This window comes from Bufo gargarizans, chromosome 4, assembly GCF_014858855.1.
Source record: "Bufo gargarizans isolate SCDJY-AF-19 chromosome 4, ASM1485885v1, whole genome shotgun sequence".
Taxonomy (NCBI): Eukaryota; Metazoa; Chordata; class Amphibia; order Anura; family Bufonidae; genus Bufo; species Bufo gargarizans.
In genome coordinates, this window is record NC_058083.1 from 481,573,506 (window position 1) to 481,597,793 (window position 24,288).

At 44.2% G+C, this 24,288-nt stretch overlaps 1 protein-coding gene across 3 annotated transcripts in view; it reads left to right on the plus strand.

Annotated features, from left to right (window-relative positions):
- LOC122934711 (WD repeat containing planar cell polarity effector) overlaps positions 1-24,288 on the plus strand; it is a 404,198-nt gene that overhangs the window by 159,712 nt on the left and 220,198 nt on the right. For all 3 annotated transcript variants that reach the window (XM_044290369.1, XM_044290370.1, XM_044290368.1), the window contains exon 10: positions 16,769-17,378. In XM_044290369.1, coding sequence (XP_044146304.1) covers positions 16,769-17,378 — 610 coding nt within the window. The remainder of the gene's footprint in view (positions 1-16,768; positions 17,379-24,288) is intronic.

The window sequence follows — 24,288 nt, forward strand, 5'->3', positions numbered from 1 at the left end:
ATCATGTTCATTCCCTGTGCTCCTTTCCGCTTGACTCATCTCCGGATACAGGACTCATATCAGGTAATTTGCATATCAATCAAAACTGTTTTTTAACACAATAAAAGATGTGCTAGTGGCCATCTAGCAGCCCATGTCCCCAGCTCTATGTGCAAAATCATGGTGACAGGTTTCCTTTAACTCAAGAACTGAAATGCACAGTGTTTTTCAAAATAAAACATCTTTTACTAAATTAAATAACATATTTGCATTACTGCAAAAGTACAAAATACAAAACTTGCCATTTTCTTAATAGCACTGCACAGAACAGATAAATAAAATAGAATAAATAAAATAACATTTGTTCATTAAAATAACGACTTGCCTCCAGCCCCTCCTCCCTCCCCGCACTGTAACTGATGTATCGCCGGCCGCGCTGTGCAGCATAGCGGCCGGCGATACATCCGTGTCAACCACGTAAAAAGTCAACAATCACTTTATAAGGTGCACTGCCATTTTCCTTTTTGGGGGGGGGAGTTTGTCTTATAAAGCGAAAAATATGGTAATATAATTGCAGCATTTTTGGGTCGGCCAATTGGCGATTGCGATATGGCGATTAATTGCGATTGCTTTGGCGATATATTGTGCAGGCCTAATAGGAGAGAGATTGTTTCAGACAGTAGTAAAATACTTTACACACAAAGCCAGTTATGTGCGCAGTTTAGGACACATGAGAGGACACATAGTGCCATGAGGGGGACCAGCATAAGATGCTATATGTGTGTCTTATGCTGGCCCCCCTCATGGCCCTATGTGTCATAGCAGACATCCCCTATAACAGTGCCATCCACAGATCCACCCCATAACAGCGTCCTCCACAGATCCCCCATAAGTGTCCTCCACAGATCCCCCTCCATAACAGTGTCCTCCACAGATCCCCCCCATAACAGTGTCCTCCACAGATCCCCCCCATAACAGTGTCCTCCACAGATCCCCCCCATAACAGTGTCCTCCACAGATCCCCCCCATAACAGTGTCCTCCACAGATCCCCCCCATAACAGTGTCCTCCACAGATCCCCCCCATAAGTGTCCTCCACAGATCCCCCCATAAGTGTCCTCCACAGATCCCCCATAACAGTGTCCTCCACAGATCCCCCATAACAGTGTCCTCCACAGATCCCCCATAACAGCGTCATCCACAGATCCCCCATAACAGCGTCATCCACGGATCCCCCACATAACAGCGTCATCCACGGATCCCCCACATAACAGCGTCATCCACGGATCCCCCACATAACAGCGTCATCCACGGATCCCCCACATAACAGCGTCATCCACGGATCCCCCACATAACAGCGTCATCCACGGATCCCCCACATAAGTGTCATCCACGGATCCCCCACATAACAGCGTCATCCACGGATCCCCCATAACTATGTCATACCCAGCCGTGTCAGCGGCTCATATGGGAAAATCCAAGCAAATAGACCTCTAGCACAATTCCCTTAAAATATCGCATCGCATATCGTTATCGCAATTTTTAGGGCCCTAATCGCAATCGCACAAAATTCCCATATCGTGCAGCCCTATTTTTCACACAACGTGTACAAAGATGGCTGCCTCATCGAACAGATGGTTTTCGAAGGATGTGCTTGCTGCACAATGTGAGGAGAGAGGAATCTCCGTTGTCGGCAAGAACAAAGAGCAGCTAATTAAAGCCCTTGTCCAGGAGGATCAGACCCAGGAGAGGACTCTAGACCAGGGAGGTTGCAGAAACTGGTCACTATCGGACTGCGAGATACTGGAGCAGAAGTCACCCTAGTGCGTCCTGAACTAGTCCCGCCCAAAGATATACTCCCTGGACAAACCCTGGCTGTGATAGGAGTAGGAGAGATGAACCCTTCCATACCCATGGCACGTGTATTCCTGGATTGGGGTGCAGGTCATGGAGTTTGGACTATGGGAGTGACAAATGCCATCCCTACTGGTGTATTGCTGGGAACCAACTTGGGGCGGATGGTGTCCCATTATGTGTTTACAACAAACGGGAGGACACAACAAGTCCAGACAAGTCCAAATGGACAGTTTCTGGGGAATCATATTGGTGAACATAAAGTTCCAGAAGAACAAACCCCGTCAAAACTTCCATACAAGTTGGGAAGTGGCAGCGTTATAGCAGAGTCCTGCGAGTTGCTAGAAGACACTCTTGTTGAGAACTCTATTGTCCAAGAACCCGGACATGGAGATATGGACATTACTGCAGAGGATCCCATTGACAAAGCAGGTAGTAAAATGGGAGGCAGTAATAGTATCAAAGGGACCCTTGATGCTGAGGCTGAAGATTCTGCTCGTGTTGCAGAAAAAGAGGGAGATTTTGGGGAGATTTCCTTTGTCCAAGGACCACGAGATGAAGGTATGGATGTTATTTCAGAGGATGATATTGATAACTCCGATAACCGCTGTAGGAAGGCGCAAGGGTCCGTCATTGACGGAAGGTACGTCTCACTGAGGTTCCTGGCCTCGGTGAGATAAGAACCGGTAATTTTGTGTGCCAGCAGCAGCTAGTGCTCGCTGACACTGTTTTACTTAGTGTGGCTGTAAAGCCAATCCGTGCCGGTTCTTATTGGGAGCAGCCAAAGAGCAGGGTGGGTGGCTGTTACCCACGTCCAGGCCAGGTTTTGGGCTGGGGTTTAAAAACCCAGCCAGCAGCTCAGCTGGGTGTGGTATGTTCCTCCAAGTGACAGTGGAGCTGTAGAAGCTCTGTGTTGTTTGGAGCTGAGGAGATCTGCCATACTGCACGGCTGAGAGCTGCATGAGAGCCGCCTGCTGGGAGTCAGGCGCCCTACAGACTGCTGTGGTCTGCCAGGTGATTTATGTTATTTTGGGAGCTCTTGCTGTGTGAACTAACTCCCGGACTATGTAAAGCATTGTTTTTTCTTTTCTGTGTGAATAAACACTAGACTTTTGTTTTTTCAACCGTGGTCTTGCCTCTGTATTGCGTCCGCTTACCCTGCCTACCAGAGCAAATACCTACAATTGGTGGAGGATGCAAGCAAGCGCAGTGAGGCTGGCGTAATTGCAGAAATATTTTTGGTTTGCACACGGGTGTATGTCGTTTATAAAACCAATAGTCTGGTGGCGGTGTCGGGAGCCTGGCCATGTTTGAGCGGACTGTCCACAGCAGGCGGAACCCATGGACATGAACTATGGCTTCCGTCAATCATTGTATGCCAGGAAACTGCGTGCCGTGGGTGCTCTGGAGTCTCTGAACCACCTGTGCCAGATGGAGGTGGGAGACACTCCAGCGGAGGCTCTGTTGGACTCAGGGAGTCTGGTGACCCTGGTGAGGGCATCCCTGATACACTCTGCTGAGTACGCCGGCCGTAAGGTCGGAGTCATTTGTATACCTGGAGACTTAAGATTACCCCACTGCTATGGTGTCTCTGTCCACGGTTCTCCAGCAGGTGGACCCACGAGGTGGCTGTCGCAACCAACCTTCACTATGAACTTATAATAGGGAGAGACTTCCCGGCACTGTGGCCGGCTACGAGAGTCACTGATATCCATGTGACAGGGGTAACCCTAAAAGAGTGGCCCGGCTCAGGGGGGAGACCAGAACCCTGAGAACCTGAGTCCGAAGGGACAGCGGTAGGGGTGACCGCCACTTCGGTGGAAGAGGGGGAAACAACCCCGCTAAGTGTAATGGTGGGAGACATGTAGGACTTCCCGCCGGGGCTTGAGCTGGCGGACCTCAATGTCTCCGGAGATAATTTTGGTACCGCACAACACCCTGGATCCAACCTTATCCTGAGCCTGGGAAAATGTACTAATAATAGATGGTGAACCACAACCACCAGGGGCAGAGTCTGTGTTCCCCCGTTTTGTGGTTCATCAGGATATGTTGTATCGGGTAAATCAGCTGCGAGGTGAATCCATTGAACAGTTGGTGGTGCCCCAGACTTATCGCAAACTCGTGTTAAAGTTAGCCCACCAGCATGTTCTCGGGGGTCATCTGGGAATGCAAAAAACACAGGACCGGATACTACAACTATTTTACTGGCCCAGTGTGTTTAAAGAGGTAGATGAGTTCTGTAAGTCTTGCCCGACCTGTCAGGCAACTAGCCACCAGCACCTTTTTCGCAGTCCCTTGGTGCCTCTCCCAATCATCGAGGTACCGTATGAGCGAATCGCTATGGACCTAGTAGGCCCAGTACCGAAGTCCGCTAGGGGACATCAACACATCTTGGTTGTCCTTGATTACGCCACTCGGTACCCGGAGGCAGTGCCACTGCGACATACATCGGCGAGACTTCTAGCTAAAGAGCTAATGGAAATGTTCTCCCAAGTGGGCTTATCTAAAGAGGTCCTGACTGACCAGGGGACCCCTTTTATGTCCAAGGTCATGAGGGAACTCTGTAAGTTACTGCGTATTAAACAGTTACGGACGTCCGTGTACCATCCACAAACAGACGGACTGCACGGCTGAGAGCTGCATGAGAGCCGCCTGCTGGGAGTCAGTCGCATTAAAGCCTCCTGTGGTCTGCCAGGTGGTTTATGTTATTTTGGGAGCTCTTGCTGTGTGAACTAACTCCAGGACTCTGTAAAGCATTGTTTTTTCTTTTCTGCCTTTTCTCAGTAAATAAACACTGGAATTTGTTTTTTTCAACCGTGGTCTTGCCTCTGTATTGCGTCCGCTTACCCTGCCTAGCAGAGCAAATCCCTACACCGCTTAGAGGACAGTAAAGCCACAAAAGAATCCATTGGGGGCAGAGACTGTAAATTATGTCAAGGTAGTGGAAAAGTACAATTTCCCGGTAGAGAAGCTTAAAACTGGGCCTAGCAAGAAGGAGCTATGCAGTTAAACCCTGTCAGTTTGTCCGGCAGTCATCAGGGAGCCAGTACTGACTGCAGATTTACTGCACCGCTATGATGGACTTGCAAACATAAATGATAATAAAGACCTAGCTACTGATCCCCCAACTGAATGTGGCCAAGGAGCAAACCTTAGCAGATGATGACCTCACCTTGTCAGCTGAAGCTTCCAGCCAGGAGGGAGATGAAAGCAGAGAAATGACAAACAGCCAAAGGCTTCCTAATGTGGACTCTGCAGATGGATTACTGGATGTGAACCAATCAGCTAATCCATTCGGATCATTTGGTTTATCTGAGGAAGGAATAGTCATTTCTTCGATTACCCCTTTGTCCTTCACTGTGGATATCAATAAGGTGACAGAGATCCAACAGGTCCTATGTCCAGAACCAAATGAACAGCAAATAAAGGAAGTAGTGACTCTTCCAAGGTCAAACAAGCAGCTAGTAAATTAACACAACCTTATGGACCCTGAGTTTGGACTGAATGCGGACACTAAAAGTACCCTGCAGGATGTTGTCTCCCACAGTAAGACATTTGCAATGCCAAGCAAGGAACCACTCTCTGATATGAGGATGTTGACCTGTCTGGAAAGACTTGTTCCCTAGATATCTCAAGGAAAGATAAAATCCAAGATGGACGATAATTCCATAAACATTGAAAATTAACCACCTGATTTTTGCAAGCCTTGGGTGGAAAGAATGAAATCCCAGATTGGAGGAGCAAGGAAATTGGCTGATGACATCACAGCAGAGCAGGCAGTGGCGCACAAAGAGGTGAGGAACAGCCAGTAGACTTCTAGCAGGGACATGAGGATGATTGTAGGCAAGCTCCCCTCTGCGATTGTCATCTCAGTGGATGATATATCTTCTGCAATGCGATACACAACAAGGATCTTGAGAGGTCCCCTTTATGAGACGTTTCCGGATGTGGGGAAAGAGCATTTACTTAAGCTCATGGGACGTTTGCTGCAGTATTGCTTCATGAACTTGGTTATGATGGCTCTGAGTGGACTACGTCTGATTGACCTCTATGCGAAAGGTTGGCTGGTCTCCACTCATAATCCTTTGAGTTGGTCAATGGGGGTGAACTTGTCATCCAGATGGGGGATCAAGCCACAGAGACCCTGTCATGGAGATGTGCTTGGGAACTGACTTGTAGTCCGTTCCGGTGGCTCCTTTAAAAAAAAAGCACAAAACATTGGTTTATAGCCATCAAATTCATAAATCCTCAAGCCTCTAACTCCTATATGATTTATTTTCATTATAACTTTCATTGGAAAAACACTCCCTAATGTCTTACTACATCAAAAAAAAGACTAATATGCATGTTACCATTGTACTGTTGAAAAGCACAGTGTCGTTCCTTGCAACGTGAGCCTTATCCTGTGGCAGAATCCCAAGGAAGAGGTAATTAAAATAAAATGATTAAATCACTATTTCCCAAATTGAGCCCTTTGTGATTTTAGACAACCCAACTGGCCACTGCTGTAAATTTTTAATATAATTCCTTCCCCGTTGATTGGGGATTTAGCGCATTTGTTTCTTAATAATTACAATTAAAATAACACTAACAATATTGTCTAGCGCTCAGTGCATAAAACACTACATGTGTTTTACAAATTGCTTTGTGTCAAGTAAACAGCCACTATTCCTTATTAAGGAACAATGAGAATTACTAACTGAATTTGAGTGTTTTACTTACTTATTAGATGTAATGCTTAAATAACAAAATAATCTGGGATCCAAGATGCTCTTTAAAGACTATGAACACCTTCGGGGGCACTTTGTAAATTATTGCATTCTACTCCTTTTCAGCAAAAAACAAACAAAAAAAAAACATTTTTGCAACTGGTCTTTCTGAAAAAGAAAATTCTGCTGTTTTTGTGATACAGGGGTTAAATTTCACTCTATTTGCAGACTGTCACCATCTGTTTACTTCAGGGCTCAAGTATAGCTCTGATCTCCTGAACTCATAAACACTTATTTAACCACTTCACGACCGCCCATTGACTATAAACGTCCTGTAAGCGGTCGTGGGTCGTTTATCTCTGAATGGATGTTCTGGAACGTCCGATCAAAGATGGCAGCTGCACACTAATCATGCAGCTGCCGAGCGGGAGGCCCGCTGTCAGTGACAGCAGGGCACCCCAGAAGAAGGCAGGGATAGTTCCCAGATGTCCATGCCTTCTAGATAGCTGTATACACAGCGCTCGTTGAGCGTGGTGTATACAGATCAGGAAGCGCAGAGTGCAGGAACCTTGATCACCCCTGCACTGAGGCTGTACAGCCTCTCTAGGGGTGGGGGGGGGGAGAATGTATTTCCCCTGTAACTGGGGCTACTATGTCAGCCCCAGTTACAGGAGAAATCAATAGTGAAAAAAAAAAAAAGTGAAGTTAAATGTCCCCCAGAGGTCTTGTATGACCTTATGGGGGATGCATAGTGTAAAATAAAAAAATAAAGTGTTTTATAAAAGGTTTCACATGTAAAATAATTACCCTAATTAAGTAATTTAAAAAAAATGTTAAAAATAGAAAAAATAGTTATATTTGGTATTGTTGTATTGCGTCCGTGACGATCTGCTCTATAAATTCATCACATGATCCACCCCCTCCGATAAACACCATAAAATTTTTTAAATAAAAACTGTGTCAAAAAGAGCCATTTTGTCATCTTACATCACAAAAATTGCTACACAAAGCGATCAAAAAGGTGTACGCCCCCCAAAATAGTACCAATCAAGCAGTCACCTCATCCTGCAAAAAAATGAGACCCTAAGGCCTCCTGCACACGACCGTAGGTGTCCCGTTGCAGTATTGCGGACCACATTTGCAGATCCGCAATACACGGGCACCATTCCGTGTGCATTCCGCATCTCGGATGCGGACCCATTCACTTCAATGGTTCCGCACATCCGGATATGCGGAACGGACGCACGGAACAGAACCCTACGGAGTGCTTCCGTGGAGTTTTGTCCCGTACTTCCGTTCTGCAAAAAAAAAAAAAAAAAGAACATATCCTATCTTTGCGGAACGGCCGGATCGCAGACCCATTAAAGTGAATGGGTCCGCGATCCGCTGCTGCTGCCCGCACGGATGGTGTTTGTGCATTGCGGGCCACAGCACGGCCACTGGGCACACACGTTCGTGTGCAGGAGGCCTAACTAAGACAATCGGTCAAAAAATAAAAAAGCTATGGCTGTGAGACTATGGAGACACTAAAACCATCATTTTTTCGGTTAAAAAAATTCTATTATTGTGTAAAACTTAAATAAATAAGAAAAAGTTGACATATTAGGTATTGCCACATCCGTAACGATCTGCTTTGTAAAAGTCACATGACCTAACCCCCTCAGGTGAATGCTGTAAAAACACCTTGCTCCATAAAGTGTAATAATGAATGATCAAAAAATCATATGTACCCAAAAATGGTACCAATAAAAACATCAACTCTTCCTGCAAAAAACGAACCCCTGCACAAGACGATCGGCAGAAAAATAAAAAAAATCTGGTGTTCAGAAAATGGAGACACAAAAATATAATGGGCCAGATTTATCATTAGCTCAAGTCAGAATAATGGAGTGAAAAAGTCGCAAATAAATGCGCTAAAACTGCACACAAATTTGCGACTTTTTTCTGCTCTGCACTATGCTCGCCAGTTTTCTGAAAGTGGGCGTGTTTTCTTATGTAAATGAATCTCTAGACAGATTTACTATTGGGACTATTTAAAATGTTGCAAAAAAGTCCCCCAAAAATGCGCAATTTCACTCCAGCGAGGACCATGCTTATCTTATGAGACTTTTTAATAGAACATGCGACTTTTTCGTAAGGACGTGCAACCTTGTAAAGCTGCTTGCTGACAGATAAACTGCTACCGTCAAACCACATTTATTACAGTCTTAAAGGGCCGATCATAAATCTGACTAGGCTAAAACTGACTTTAGCCATATGTGAAATTGGAGTGAGCTGTCAGAGTCATGATAAATCTGGCCCAATTTGTTTTTTAAAAATGCTTTATTACGTAAAACTGAACTAACAAACAAAGTAGACATATTTGATATCATTGCGTCCTGCTCTACAAAAATAGCACATAATCTACTCTGTTAGATGAATGTTGTAAAAAATGAAACGGTGCCAAAACAGCCATTTTTTTAGTTACCTTGCCTCACAAAAATACGTAATATAGAGCAATTAAAAATCATATGGACCCCAAAATAGTACCAATAAAACTGGCACCTTATCCCCTAGTTTCCAATAATGGGGTCACTTTTTGGGAGTTTCTACTGTAAGTGTGCATCAGGGGGAGATATGGCATCTAAAAACCAGTTCAGCAAAATCTGCCTTCTAAAAACCATACGGCGCTCCTATTCTTCTGCACCCTGCCGTGTGCCCTTACATCAATTTACGACCACATGTGGGGTGTTTATGTAAACCGCAGAATCAGGGTAATAAATATTGAGTTTTGGTTGGCTGTTAACCCTCGATGTGTTAAATAAAAAAAATGGATTCAAATGGAAAATCTGCCAAAAATTTAAATTTAAAAATGTCATCTCCATTTCCCTTTAAGGCCTCTTGCATACGAACGTATTTTTTTTCCGTTTACGTTCCGTTTTTCTTGCGTTCTGTATACGGACCGTATACGGAATTATTCGTTACAATGGATCCGCAAAAAAACGGAAGGTACTTCCGTTTCCGTTTTTCCAGTCCATTCAAAGATATAACATGTCCTATTATTGTCCACATAGTACTGTTTTATCAGGGGCCAGCTGTTCAGTTCCGCAAATAATGGAATGCACAAGGACGTCAGCTGTATTTTTTTGCGGATCCGTTTTTGCAGACCTCAAAATACTGAAAAAGCCTTACGGTCGTGTGCAAGAGGCCTAATTTTTGTGTAACACCTAAAGGTTTAACAAAGTTTATAAAATCAGTTTTGAGTAACTTGAGGGGTATAGTGTCTACAATGGGGTCATTTATGGGGGGTTTCCACTATGTAAGCCCCACAAAGTGACTTCAGAACTGAACGAAAAAGTTGACTTTGGAAATTTTCTTAAAAATTTTAAAAATTGCTTCAAAAATTCTAAACCTTCTAACGTCCTAAAAAAAATATTTTAAATGACATTGCCAAAATGATGTCAACATAAAGTAGATATATAGATATATGGGGAATGTTAATTACCGTATTTTTCACCCAATAAGACGCACTCCACCCCCCCCCCCCCCCCCCCCCCCGAGTGGGGAGGGACTGGGAGGAGGACCTGGGGGCCGGCAACAGCGGCGGGGCGGTGCAGTCACTGTACTATAGCCCCGCCGCTCCAGTGCTGCACAATACAAATATAAAATGTCTTATTCAATTAAAAGTGATTAAACATGCCCCCCACTCCTAATATTACTGTACATCCTAAACGCTTCTGTAGAATGCAGGCAGGCAAGCTGGGCGGGCGGCAGCGTAACTCCCTGATGTCACGTGCCTGCGCCGCCTACTTTATGAATGAAGCAGGCGGCGCAGGCATGTGACGTTAGTGAGTGATGTGCCAGCCGTCCGGCTTGCCTGCCTGCATTGTACAGAAGCTGTTAGGATGTACGGTAATATTAGGAGTGAGGGGGCATGTTTAATCACTTTTAATTGAATAAGACATTTTATATTTGTATACTGGAGGGGGGGGTATCTGTGGATGACAGTTTTATGGGGAACATCCGTGGATGGCACAGTTAAGGGGTGGGGGGTCTGTGGATGGCACTGTTATGGGCTGGGGGGTCTGTGGATTGCACTGTTATGGGGTGGAGGTCTGTGGATGGCACTGTTATGGGGTGGGGGGTCTGTGGATGGCACATATATAACAGTGCCACCCACAGATCCCCCATAATAGTGCCATCCACAGATCCACCTGTAACAGTGCCAGCCACAAATCCCCCCTGTAACAGTGCCAGCCACAGATCCCCCCCTGTAACAGTGCCAGCCACAGATCCCCCCTGTAACAGTGCCAGCCACAGATCCCCCCTGTAACAGTGCCAGACACAGATCCCCCCTGTAACAGTGCCAGACACAGATCCCCCCTGTAACAGTGCCAGACACAGATCCCCCCTGTAACAGTGCCAGCCACAGATCCTCCCTGTAACAGTGCCAGCCACAGATCCCCCCCCATGACAGTGTCTGTCACAGATCCCCCCCCCTTAACAGTGTCCGTCATCCACAGATCCCCACATAACAGTGTCCGTCATCCACAGATCCCCCCCATAACAGTGTCCGTCATCCACAGATCCCCCCATAAGTGTTTGTCATCCACAGATCCCCCATAACAGTGTCCGTCATCCACAGATCCCCCCCCATAACAGTGCGTCATCCACAGATCCCCCATAACAGTGCGTCATCCACAGATCCCCCCCATAACAGTGCATCTTCCACAGATCCCTCCATAACAGTGTGTCATCCACAGATCCCCCCATAACAGTGCATCATCCACACATCCCCCCTATAACAGTGCGTCATCCACACATCCCCCCCATAACAGTGCCATCCACAGATCCCCAGTTATAGTGCCATCCACAGACCACCATTAGTTCCAAACCCACCAAAAGCACACCTTTTGGTTAAAAATATATTTTTTCTTATTTTCCTCCCCAAAAACCTAGGTGCGTCTTATGGGCCGATGCGTCTTATAGGGCGAAAACTACGGTAATGAATATTTTATGAGGTATCACTATCTGTCTTAAAAGCCGAGAGATTCAAATTTAGAAAGCAGTGAATTTTTTCAAATAATCGTTAACTTTTGGATTTATTTATTTTTTTATAAATAAACGTAAAACAAAATATTGACTCAAATTTACTATTAACATGAAGTACAATGTGTCACGAGAAAACAAGCTCTGAATGGCTCGGAAAAGTAAAAGCGTTCCAAAGTTATTACCACATAAAGTGACACATGTCAGATTTGCTAAATTAGGCCTGGTCAGGAAGGGGGCAAATGGCCCGGTCTGGAAGTGGTTAAACTACATGCTTATCCTTTTTTTTTTTAACAATTTAGTTATAGTATTTGAGATGTCAGCAGATCAGGGGTAAGAGCTATACATGAGCATCAGCTGACGGGAATCAGAGTAAACAAAAAGTGACAGTCTGCAACTAGACTTAAATTTTATACCTGTATCACAAAAACTGAAGAAAATTTTTAATAGAAAATTAATAGAAAAATGAGTTAAATGCAATCATAAAAAATTGCCCGAAGGTGTCCATTAGAGATGAGCGAATTTTTCTAAAATTCGATTTGCCGGTTTGCCGAATTTTTCTGGCAAAATTCGGTTCGGTCCGAATATATTTGCGGCGAATTACGTTAAACCGCTATTTCCTGGCTATGGAGAGCCTTTATAGTGGTGTAGAACACTGTGCCTTGTAGTAACACGTATAGGGAGTCTGCTGTGGTAGTGAAATAATACTGTGAAGTCGTTTGACATGCAGATGACAGTTGTCACTCTTAGGCCCCTTTCACACTGGCGAGTTTTCCGTGCGGGTGCAATGCGTGACGTGAACGCATGGCACCCCACTGAATCCTGACCCGTTCATTTCAGTAGGGCTGTGTACATGAGCAATGTTTTTCACGCATCACTTGTGTGTTGTCTGAAAATCGCAGCATGTTCTATATTCAGCGTTTTTTCATGCAACGCAGGCCCTATAGAAGTGAATGGGGCTGCGTGAAAGTCACATTGCATCTGCAAGCAAGTGCTGATGCAGTGCGATTTTCATGGAGGGTTGCTAAGGAGATGATAATAAATAGGGATGAGGTCCATTCACTTTATTATTTTCCATTATTACATGGTTATAATGGAAAATAATAGCATTCTTTAATACAGAATGCTTAGTAAAATGTCCCTTTAGGGTTAAAAAATATAAAATAAATTACTCACCTCATCCACTTGATCGCGCAGCCGTTATCGTCTTCTTTCTTCTTCTGGTGAAGATGGTGATGTCAGAGCAGGTCCTGCTGAATGACGATAAAAGGGTGAGGTGAGTAATTTTTTTTGTATTTTTTAACCCTCAAGGGACATTTTACTTAGCATTCTGTATTAAAGAATGCTATTGTTTTCCATTATAACATTTCACTTATTATGTCGCGGGGCCAAAACTGACCAAGTAAATCAAGTATCTTTCTCTTTGTACTGAAATAGGCCACTAAACGCTTTTAACGGAAGTGAACTGAGAATATATTTTTCTTTTTGTACTGAAATATAAAATAACACATATAACCGCCGCACTGACTGACTGCTACCGCCGCTACTTTTGTGAACCCCTGCACCACTACTTCCGGGTAGGTAGGCTGCTGCGAAGCAGGTGGTCTACCCCGGGCACATTTGGCTCCCAACCTCCCACTGCTGCCACCCTGCTGACTTCCAGCCATGCTTTCAAGACATATAACCGCCGCAGACGTGAACTGAGAATATACAACAGTGAACGCTGAATATGTTTTTTTTTTTTCTACCGAAATACGTCACTAAAGGTTTTACCACATATAACTGAAATGCGTATATATTTATCTTTTTGTACTGAAAAAGGCCAGTAAACGCTTTTAGCAGAAATAAATGCACCAGTGAAGTGCGCATGTTTTTTCCCTTTTTGTACTGAAATAGGACACAGAACGCTTTCACCGCATATAACTCCAGAAGTGAAATTCGTATATATTTTTATTTTTATTTTACTGAAATTGGGCACTAAACTCTTTCAAGACATTTAACCCGCGCGAGTAGGTACCCAATTGCAGTCAGTTTTGACTGCGATTGCGTTCCGTGGTTCAGTTTTTATTGCGCGGGTGCAATGCGTTTTGCACGCGCGTGATAAAAAAACTTAATGTGGTACCCAGACCCGAACCTCTTCACAGAAGTTCAGGTTTGAGTTCAAGGTTGTGTAGATTGTATTATTTCCCCTTATAACATGGTTATAAGGGAAAATAATAGCATTCTGAATACAGAATGCTTAGTACAATAGGGCTGGAGGGGTTTAAAAAAATTAAAAAAAAATTAATTCACCTTAATCCACTTGTTCGCGCAGTCTGCATCTCTTCTGTCTTCTTCTTTGAGGAATAGGACCTTTTGATGACGTCACTGCGTTCATCACATGGTCCATCACATGATCTTTTACCATGGTGATGGATCATGTGACACGGACCATGTGATGATCTCAGTGACGTCATCAAAGGTCCTTTTCCTCACAGATGATGCCGTCACGCGAACAAGTGGATTGAGGTGAGTTAAATTATTTTTTATTTTTTTAAACCCCTCCAGCCCTGCTTTACTTAGCATTCTGTATTCAGAATGCTATTATTTTCCTTTATAACCATGTTATAAGGGAAAATAATAATGATCGGGTCTCCTAGCAACCGTGCGTGAAAATCGCACCGCATCCACACTTGCTTGCGAATGCTTAAGATTTTCATGCAGCCCCATTCACTTCTAGGGGGCCTGTGTTGCGTGAAAAACGCACAAAATAGAGCTTGCTGCGATTTTCACGCAACGCACAAGTGATGCGTTAAAATCACCGCTCATGTGCTCAGCCCCATAGAAATGAATGGGTCCGGATTCAGTGCGGGTGCAATCAGTTCACTTCACGCATTGCACCCGTGTGGAAAACTTGCCCGTGTGAAAGGGGCCTAAATACTTTCAAGACATATAACCGCCGCCGACGTGAACTGAGAATAGATTTTTCTTTTTGTACTGAAATACAAAATAACACATATAACTGCCGCACTGACTGACTGCTACCGCCGCTACTACCGCAAACCCCTGCACCACTACTTCCCAGGTAGGTAGGCTGCTGTGAAGCAGGTGCACTACCCCAGGCACGTTTGGCTTCCAACCTCCCACTGCTGCCACCCTGCTGACTCCCAGCCATGCTTTCAGACATATAACTGCCGCCGACTTGAACTGAGAATGTATTTTTATTTTTGTACTGAAATAAGCCACTAAACACTTTCAAGACATATAACCGCCGCCGACCTGAACTGAAAATGTATTTTTCTTTTTTTACTGAAATAAGCCACTAAACACTTTTAAGACATATAGCCACCGCCGACGTGAACTAAGAATGTATTTTTCTTTTTTGTACTGAAATACAAAATAACACATATAACCGCCGCACTGACTGACTGCTACCGCCGCTACTTCCGTGAACCCCTGCACCACTACTTCCCGGGTATGTAGGCTGCTGGGTGATCTACCCTGGGCACGTTTGGCTCCCGACCTCCCACTGCTACCACCCTGCTGACTCCCAGACATGCTTTCAACACATATAACCGCCAATGTGAACTGAGAATATATTTTTCTTTTTGTACTGAAATAGGCCACTAAACGCTTTTGCCACAAAAAACTGCACCAATGAAGTGCATATATTTTTTACTTCCTATAATTAAATAGGCCACTAAACCCTTTTGCCACAAATAACTGCACCAGTGAAGTGCGTATATTTTTTTTCTTTCTTATATGAACTGGGCCACTGAACACTTTTGCCACAAATAACTGCACCAATGAAGTGCATATATTTTTTTCTTCCTAAAATGAAATAGGCCACTAAACGCTTTTGCCACAAATGAGTGCACCAGTGAAGTGCGTATATTTTTTTCTTTCTGTACGCTTTCAACACATATACCTGCAGAAGTGAATTGCGTATATATTTTTCTTGTTTGAAAATATATAAGCCACTAAAGGCTTTTCAACATAGCACTTGCACCCCAAGAACAAATTGCTGGAATGACAGAGCTGTCTAATGGCTATTTGGATCCCCAATTAATCTTTCCCTGCACTTGTAAATCGATTTTCTAGCACTGTCCCTAGCGCCTTCTGACGTCTCGCCCTGCACTAAGATACTGTGAAATGATTACTCCCTATCCTTTTCCTGCACTTATGAATCATTTTTTCAGTTTTTTTTCACAATCAGGTTTTTCCATTTGCTGTCCCTAGCGCCTTCTCACGTCTGTCCCTGCACTCAGAACGCTTAAAAATGTCTGACTCTAAGATGGCCACCGGATTTATAGGGCTGTGACATCCCAGGGCTGGCTGCTGATTGGCTGCATGGCTGGCATTATGGGTCAGCCCGCCTTCCCCGAGTTCTTCGCCCCATGTCCTCACACATGTAGCTGTCCTTGTAGCGGCCATTTTGGAAAAAATTGTGACTCGTTACCACGAAGCGCGAGGATGTTAGCATTCGTTGCGAGTCAAATTTTTCCTGAAATTTGGATAGAATTCCACTTCGTCTGATTCGATTCGCTCATCTCTAGTGTCCATAGATTTTAAGTAACGGGGAAGGAATGGGTCCAGTGACTAAAGCAGGAAGTGCTGCCAAGTGTTGGTGCTAATGGTAATTTATCCAAGAATATTTTCTTTGAAGTAGTTCTTGACATTTGTTTAGCAGTTTACTGATATTGTGCACTATAGTTTATGATTTTTTTTTTCTTTAAAACTGTTGAAATAATACTTATTTTGCTCTTCTGTCGCAGTAAGGTTCTTTGTGGAGAGAAACCAAGAACATGTGACAAATGTCTCCCCCCTTAAATTTATTATAACGTTATGAGACTTTTAATATTGAAAGCAGTGAATTCAGCATGACCTTTATATGTAATATTAGAAACCAAGCTACATGATAACTTAGGCTGCACTGTCTTTAGCCGTGGCAAGTTCTTATACCAACAAACTCCTCCTCCCAGCATCCAGTCTGCACCGTTATCTTCTAGTAGAAGATAAAAAAGACTAAATAGTTGCTCAGCTTGCACAACGGCTTCTCTCTGCAAGACATCTTATGGCGCAAGTCATTTTCAAGCTCAGGTCAAGGGTCTCTTAACATTGACATTTTTGATTTGTGTATTTTAACTGTCTATGGGTCTCTGTATGTAATTGTTTATACATGTCCCCCCTTAAGTATACATCTTTGTTTTTTCTTCTTAGGTGTTGACTTACATCCGCACAGAGGGAGATGTGCTCGATGCTAGCTTCAGCATTACTCAGCCTTACCAGGTCCATACAGTAGAGAACCCATTGAGCTCAGACAAGGGACCTATGGCTGACAGCTGCATCTATGAATGTGCAAGAAGCAAAATGCAGTGCATTTCAGTCACTAAAATTCCCCTCAATTCCCGAGCTATAAGCTGTGGGAGGAACAGGGCCGAGGACAAGCTTGTTCTTGGCTGTGAAGATTCTTCAGTAATTCTTTATGAGTCTCAACGCAGGGTGACTCTTCTGGCCCAGGCTGATGTTTTGCCGGCGTTAGTCCAGTGGCACCCTGCTGGATGTATTTTTGTGCTTAGCAACAATCAAGGGGAGCTTCAGATATTTGACATGGCACTGTCTCCTATTAAAGTCCAGCTTCTTGCTGAAAACCTTGCGCCAACATCCACCCTACAATGCAGTAAACAGTTTGAGGTGTCCAGCAGCCTGGTGGACATGAAGTGGACTTACCCTCATACCACAGCCCAATGCATTGACAGTGCTGATATATATAATCTTCTCTTTCTGAGATTTCACGGAGGACCCTTAGGAGCTCTTCAGTTCAAGCTTGGTAAGATATTAGAATATAAATATACAATGTATTTTTTTATGTAGTCCAGTTATGTGCTTAATTATTAGTTGCACTGAGATTTTCCTTTTGAATGGTATACGTCTAGCTCAGGACTGGTTACTTACCTCCCATTTCTTTGATAACCCCACATTAAAGGGCATTTGTTGGCAGATTTCTACCTATGAAGTTGGAGGACCTGTTACATGTGCACTTGGCAGCTGAAGGCATCTGTGTTGGTCCCATGTTCATATGTGCCCGCATTACTGAGAAAAATGAAGTTTTAATATATACAAATGATCCTCTAGGAGCAACGGGGGCGTTGCCATTACACCTAAGGAATCTGCTCTTTCTGCAACTGCTGTGCCCTCTCCACTTTGACAGGGCCAGGTGTGATGATGTATTCCAGCCATGCTCAACTTGCGGCCCTCCAGCTGTTGTAAAACTACAACTCCCACAATGCCCTTCTGTAGGCTGATAGCTGTAGGCTGTTCTGGCATGCTGGGATTTGTAGTTTTGCGACAGCTGGAGGGCCGCAGGTTGAGCATGCCTGATGTATTCAGTGCCTGACCCTGTCAATCTAAGTGCAGATGGTGCGGCAGTTGCAGAGAGAGCAGAGCCTCTAGGTGTAATGGCAACGCCCCCGTTGCTCCTAGAGGAATCATTTGCATATATTAAAACATCATTTTTCTCAGCAAGACAGGCCCAAATGAAGTTGCTACAAACACAGATGTCTCCAAGCGCATATATAACAGGTCAGCCAGTTTCTTGCCAACAGATGCCCTTTAACTAAAGTTGTTACTGGCAAAAGCTGTATTGTATACATGAAGAAAGGAAAAATGTTGGCGGCCAGGTAAGTAATATTTGGCATGTGATTATTCACCACAGAGATTGCTTTGTCGACAAGAAGTGATGGGTTTGTACGTGACAAGACAATCACTTTTAATGATTACCTTTTAGTACCGCTTCGATTCCCCTTGCAAACATTTTGGCTGTGGTTCAGCCTATATTGTGCATAGCTACTCCCAAAACATCTGCCATGTCTCCCACCCTGGTGGTTATTGCCCAAGCTGTGTATTTATTAAGGTGTTTCAGGGCTCATGACAAAGGTCTTAATTGGACCTCTTGTAAATTATAAATTATAAAATTGAAGCATTCTTCACACCCAATGGACAAATTTGTTTGAGTTATCAGAAGGTTTATACGTCTTTAAAAGGGTGTTCCCATCAGAGACATCCCCGTTCAGGATACAACCCCCAGGCCGATAAGCTGATCGCTCAATGTCCCACTCCACTCCCAGTATCCCCTGCAAACAGCTGACTTTTCGGGGGAAGTTGAGGCTGGAAGTGAAATGTTGTGTTACATTCAGACAAATGGATGTCCTTGTAATGCATGGCTGACTCAAGTCCACCAGAACGAGAGCCGCTCATACAGCTCTCCTTTATGGCTCATAGAATTGGGCTCCAAGTGGGGGCCCGCCCTGTATGATATATATATATATATATATATATATAAAATAAGTGTATACCTAGTAACATATTGTTGAGTATAATGAAGATACAACTCATGGACATGAGGAACCTTTGCTAGGAGCACAAGCTGACTTTTTCTCATTTCATACTGAAAGAAAAACAGTAATCCAGAATCATAAAAAGCGACTGACTGGTAAAACACTTGTTCTCTGCTGCTCGTGGGAAGCAGGAACACAGCTTGTGTATTGTGGATTAAAGTGGCAATGGCAGGAATACAAAATGTTACGCTATGAGTAGATGCTGAAGTACTATGTACTATGGCAAAAAGGCAAAACTGGTTTGTGATTCAGTCTTTCAGTGTTGTGTTATTTCACAAGTCCTTAAATCAACAGGGAATTAGACTTGGAAACAAGGCCAAGTGTACTGCACATTGGCAGCGTTACTGGCCAGCATCAGTCAGCCAAATGTAGAGGCACAAAACGAACATTGGTGGATTTCACAAGTTGCTTTGTTACATTGGTCTATGAAAATCTTATCAAGCGGAGTCTGTATTGTTTATCAACTGAATTGGTTTCATCTTTTTAGTAAGAAAAAAATCCAAGATTTTACAGCTTTTAAATAATTGTTATACATTGCGTTGGGAAAGTCTTCGGACCGTTTTACTTTTTTCGCATTTTGTTATGTCAGAGTCTGCTAAAATTTTTCACCGTCATTCTGCACTCAATACCCCATAATGAGAAGGTGAAAACAGAATGTTCGAAATCTTTGTTAATTAACTGAAAAGGAAAACTAAAATATTGCCATAAGTATTCAGACCCTTTACTGAGGACTTAGTTGAAGTACCTTTGGCAGCAATTACAGCCTCCAGTCTTCTTGGGCATGATGCCATAAGGTTCGCACCCCTGGATTTGGGGATTTTCTGCCATTCTTCTCTACAGATCCTCTCCAGTCCTGTCAGGTTGGATGGGACCGTCTGTGGACAGCCATTTTCAGGTCTCTCCAGAGACATTGTATTAGGTTCAAGTCAGAGCCCTGGCTGGGGCCACTCAAGGATATTCACAAAGTTGTCTGTATTCCTGTGTTGTCTTGGCTGTGTGCTTAGGGTCATTGTCTTGTTGGAAGGTAAACCTTTGGCCTATTCTAAGGTCCGGAGAACTCTAGATCTGGTTTTCATTAAGAATATCTCTGTACTTTGCTCCATTAAAGGGGTTATCCAACAAAACAACCCTCCACAATTCCCGGACCTGCGATATTGACATTGACCAGTCTCCCTAAGCATCCGCTGAAAAGCACCCCCACAACATGATGCTGCCACCACCATGCTTCACTGTAGGGATGTTATTGGGCAGATGATTGGCAGTGCCTGGTTTCTTTCAAACAGGACACTTAGAATTGAGGCCAGAAAGTTCAATCTTGTTTTCATCAGACCAGAGAATCTTGTTACAGTCTGAGAGTTGTTTCGGTGGTTTTTTTCCCCGCAAACTTTCATGTGTTTCTTACTGAGGGTAAGTTTCTTTCTGGCCATTCTGCTATTGGTGGAGTGCTGCACTGATTGTTGATGTTCTGGAAGTTTCTCCCATCTTTCCACATTATCACTGTAGCTTAGCCAGAGTGAACACTGGGTTCTTGGTCACCTCTCTTAGGGTACTTTCACACTTGCGGCAGAGGATCCGGCAATCCGGACGCAAATGGATGGCATTTGTCAGGCAGATCCGTCTGGAAAAATGCATTGAAATACCAGATCCGTCTCTCCGGTGTCATCCGGAAAAACGGATCCGGTATTTAAATATTTTCACAGATTTAAAAGTCTGCACATGCGCGGACCAGAAGAACGGATCCGTCAATGTGGCAATTTTAATGCCGTTTCCGGCACTAACACATTTCAATGGAAATTAATGCTGCATACGGCATTCCGGCAAGTGTTCAGGATTTTTGGCCGGAGACAAAAATACAGCATGCTGCGGTATTTTCTCCGGCCAAAAAAGATAAGAGGGACTGATCTGATGCATCCTGAACAGAATGCTCTCCTTTCAGAATGCATTAGGATAAAACTGATCAGTTTTTTTCCGGTATTGAGCCCCTGTGACGGAACTCAATACCGGAAAAGAAAAATGCTAGTGTGTAAGTACCCTTACCAAGGCGCTTTTTCCCCTGATCACATAGTTGGAGGGGTGCTCAGCGCTAGGAAGAGTCCTGGTTATTCCAAACTTCTTCCATTTAAGAATTATAGAGGCCACTGTGCTCTTGGTGACTTTCAGTGCAGCAGACATTTTTTGTACCCTTCACCAGATCTGTTCCCTCACACAATCCTGTCTCTGTACTCTATAGGCAGTTCTTTCCTTCACATGGCTTGATTTTTGCTCTGATATGCATTGTCAGCTGTGAGACCTTACATAGACAGGGCTGTGTCTTTCCAAATCATGTCCAATCAAGATGTAGATTCTCAAAGATTATGAAAATAAATGGGATGCCCCCATACCTAAATGTTGTGTCATAGTAAAGCATCTGAATACTTATATCCATGCAAAATTTTAGTTTTTTTTTGTTTTAATAAATTTGCAAACATTTCTACAAATTCTGTTTTCAGTTTCTCATTAAGGGGTACTGAATGCAGAATGATGAGGGGGAACATGAAAGGTTTATTTTTTTTAGGACAAGACTGCAACAACAAAAAATGTGACAAAAAGTGAAAGGGTCTGAAGACTTTCTAAACGCACTGTATATTATGGATGCAAATGTTGGATGAAGGTAATCGCTGCCGCTGAAGTTGTGTTTTTTTCTGTTACCTGCAGCGGAACTTGCGATATTATTATTATCATTATTTTATGTAGAGCTGTACCTATGAAAAAGAGGTGGATTAATACATAACATATGAAGGTACATATAAATGGCACATATGATACAAATTTACAGAATAAAGAGACCAAAAGAAAAGAAGAAGGACTTTCAGCCTACAAGTAAAAGGGAAGAGAGACAGAATGGTGCAATATGTACACTGCTGCCCCGTCCAAAATGTATAGGACTGATGAAGATGGCAAAGTACTGCCTTTGGCTGTCTCTGTCAGTAGTATAGACTGTGAATGCAGCAGCAGAATGTGTGCTCGATTACCACTCCATTCAAACAAGGGACATGGGATTCCTGTGGTTATTGGTGGGGTTCTCAGCGCAGGGGCGCCTCAGCGATCAGTCACCTTAGATAAATAACATGTTAACTTTATTCTGTAGGTAAATATGATTATGAAGTTACCAAATTCATTTTTGTCATGTTTTACTCATCTTAAAAAAAATTAAAAAATGTTTTAATAGGAAATAAAGATTGCATTATGTCACCATATTTTAACATCCATTACTTTTTACATTTTTATGCCGACGGAACTGTATGAGGGCTCATGTTTTTTGGAGGGCGATCTGTAGTTTTTATTTATACCATTTTAGGATGGTGCAACCATTTTATCATTGTCACCGCTGCAACAAATCAGGTTATGAAATGTATCCATTCCTAGACTTTCTATGATCAACTTTTGAGTACTATTATTGCAAAGTGGAGGCACTTAGGAGCAAAAATGGCAGACCACATAAAGTTACAGAGCGGGGTCGCCGAGCTTTGAGGTGCTTCATCAGGGGTGTAACGATCGCAGTTGCTGAGGGTGCAACCTAGCCCGGCGGTGAAAATGCTGGGCCCTGTTACATGAAGACTGTGGGCAGTCGGGGACACTACAAGGGGCTGTGGGAGGCACTACTGGGGACATTACTGGGGCAGTGGGGGACACTACTGGGGACAGTAATGGCGGCAGTGGGGGACACTACTGTGAGCAGTGGGGGACACTGCTGGGGACTTTACTGGGGGCTGTGGGGGGACACTACTGGGGATATTACTGGGGCAGTGGGGGACACTACTAGGGACTGTGGGAGGCACTAATGGGGGCAGTGGGCGACACTACTGAGGACATTACTGGGGGTTGTGGGGGACCCTATTAGGGGCTGTGGGGGGCACTACTGGGGCCATTACTGGAGGCAGTGGGGGACACTACTAGGGGCTGTGGAGGGCTGTGGGAGGCATTACTGGGGCAGTCGGGGACACTACTGGGGACATTAATGGGGTCAGTGGGGGACACTACTGGGGACATTACTGGGGCAGTGGGGGACACTACTAGGGGCTGTGGGAGGGACTCATGGGGCAGTGGGCGACACTACTGAGGACATTACTGGGGGCTGTGGGGGGCACTACTGGGGCCATTACTGGAGGCAGTGGGGGACACTCCTAGCGGCTGTGGGGGGCACTACTAGGGGCTGTGGGGGCACTACTGGGGCATTGGGGCCCATTATTGGGGGCTGTGGGGGGACACTACTAGGGGCTGTGGGGGGACACTACTAGAGACATTATTGGGGCAGTGGTGAACACTACTAGGGGATGTGGGTGGCACTACTGGGGACATTACTGAGGGCAGTGGGGGGCACTACAGGGGGGCAGTGAGAGACATTACTGGGCGATCAGGGACCAGAGGTGTGACAATTGCGGAAACAGAGGGTGCGACCGGGCACGGCGTGATGGAGTGGGCCCCGATCCAAAGTTTGCCATGGGGTCCATAGCACTCTAGTTACGCCACTGTGCATTGTGTATAAAAGTCAATAATGCTCTGCCGACTCAGTAACTGCAGAGCTCCAAGCCTCCTCTGTCATTAACATAAGTACAAAAACTGTGTTGTGTCGAGAACTTCATGGCATAGGTTTCCATGACTGAGCAGCTACATGTAAGCCTTACATCACCAAGCACAATGCCAAGTGTGAGAGGGAGTGGTGTAAAACATGCTGCCTCTGTAATCTGGAACAGTTCAAACGTGTTCCCTGGAGTGAAGAATCACTCTTCTCTAGCCAGCAGTCTGATAGATGAGTCTGGGTTTGGTGAATGCCAGGAGAACATTACCTGCCTGACTGCATTGTGCCAACTGTAAAGTTTAGTAGAAGAGGGATAATGATATGGGGTTGTTTTTCTGAATTTGGTCTAGACCCTTTTGTTCCAAGGAAGGGAAATCTTAATGTTTCAGCAAAGCAAGACATTTTGTACAATTATATGCTTCCAACTTTGTGGGAACAGTATGGGAAAGGCCTTTTCGTGTTTCATTATGATGTTGCCCCAGTGCGCAAAGCAAGGTCCATGAAGACGAACTACATGGTTGGATGAGTTTGGTGTGGAAGAAACTGACTGATTCATACAGAGCCCTGACCTCAATTTCAATGAACACATTTGGGATGAATTAGAACATGAATTGTGAGCCAGGCCCTGTCATCAAAGATCATTGTCTGACCCCAAAAACGCTTTCCTGGACAAATGGGAAAAAATTCCTACACGCCAAAATTTTGTAGAAAGCCTATTCAGAACAGCAGAAGCTGTTTTAGCTGCAAAAAAGGGACCAACTTCATATTAATGCCTAGGTGTCACA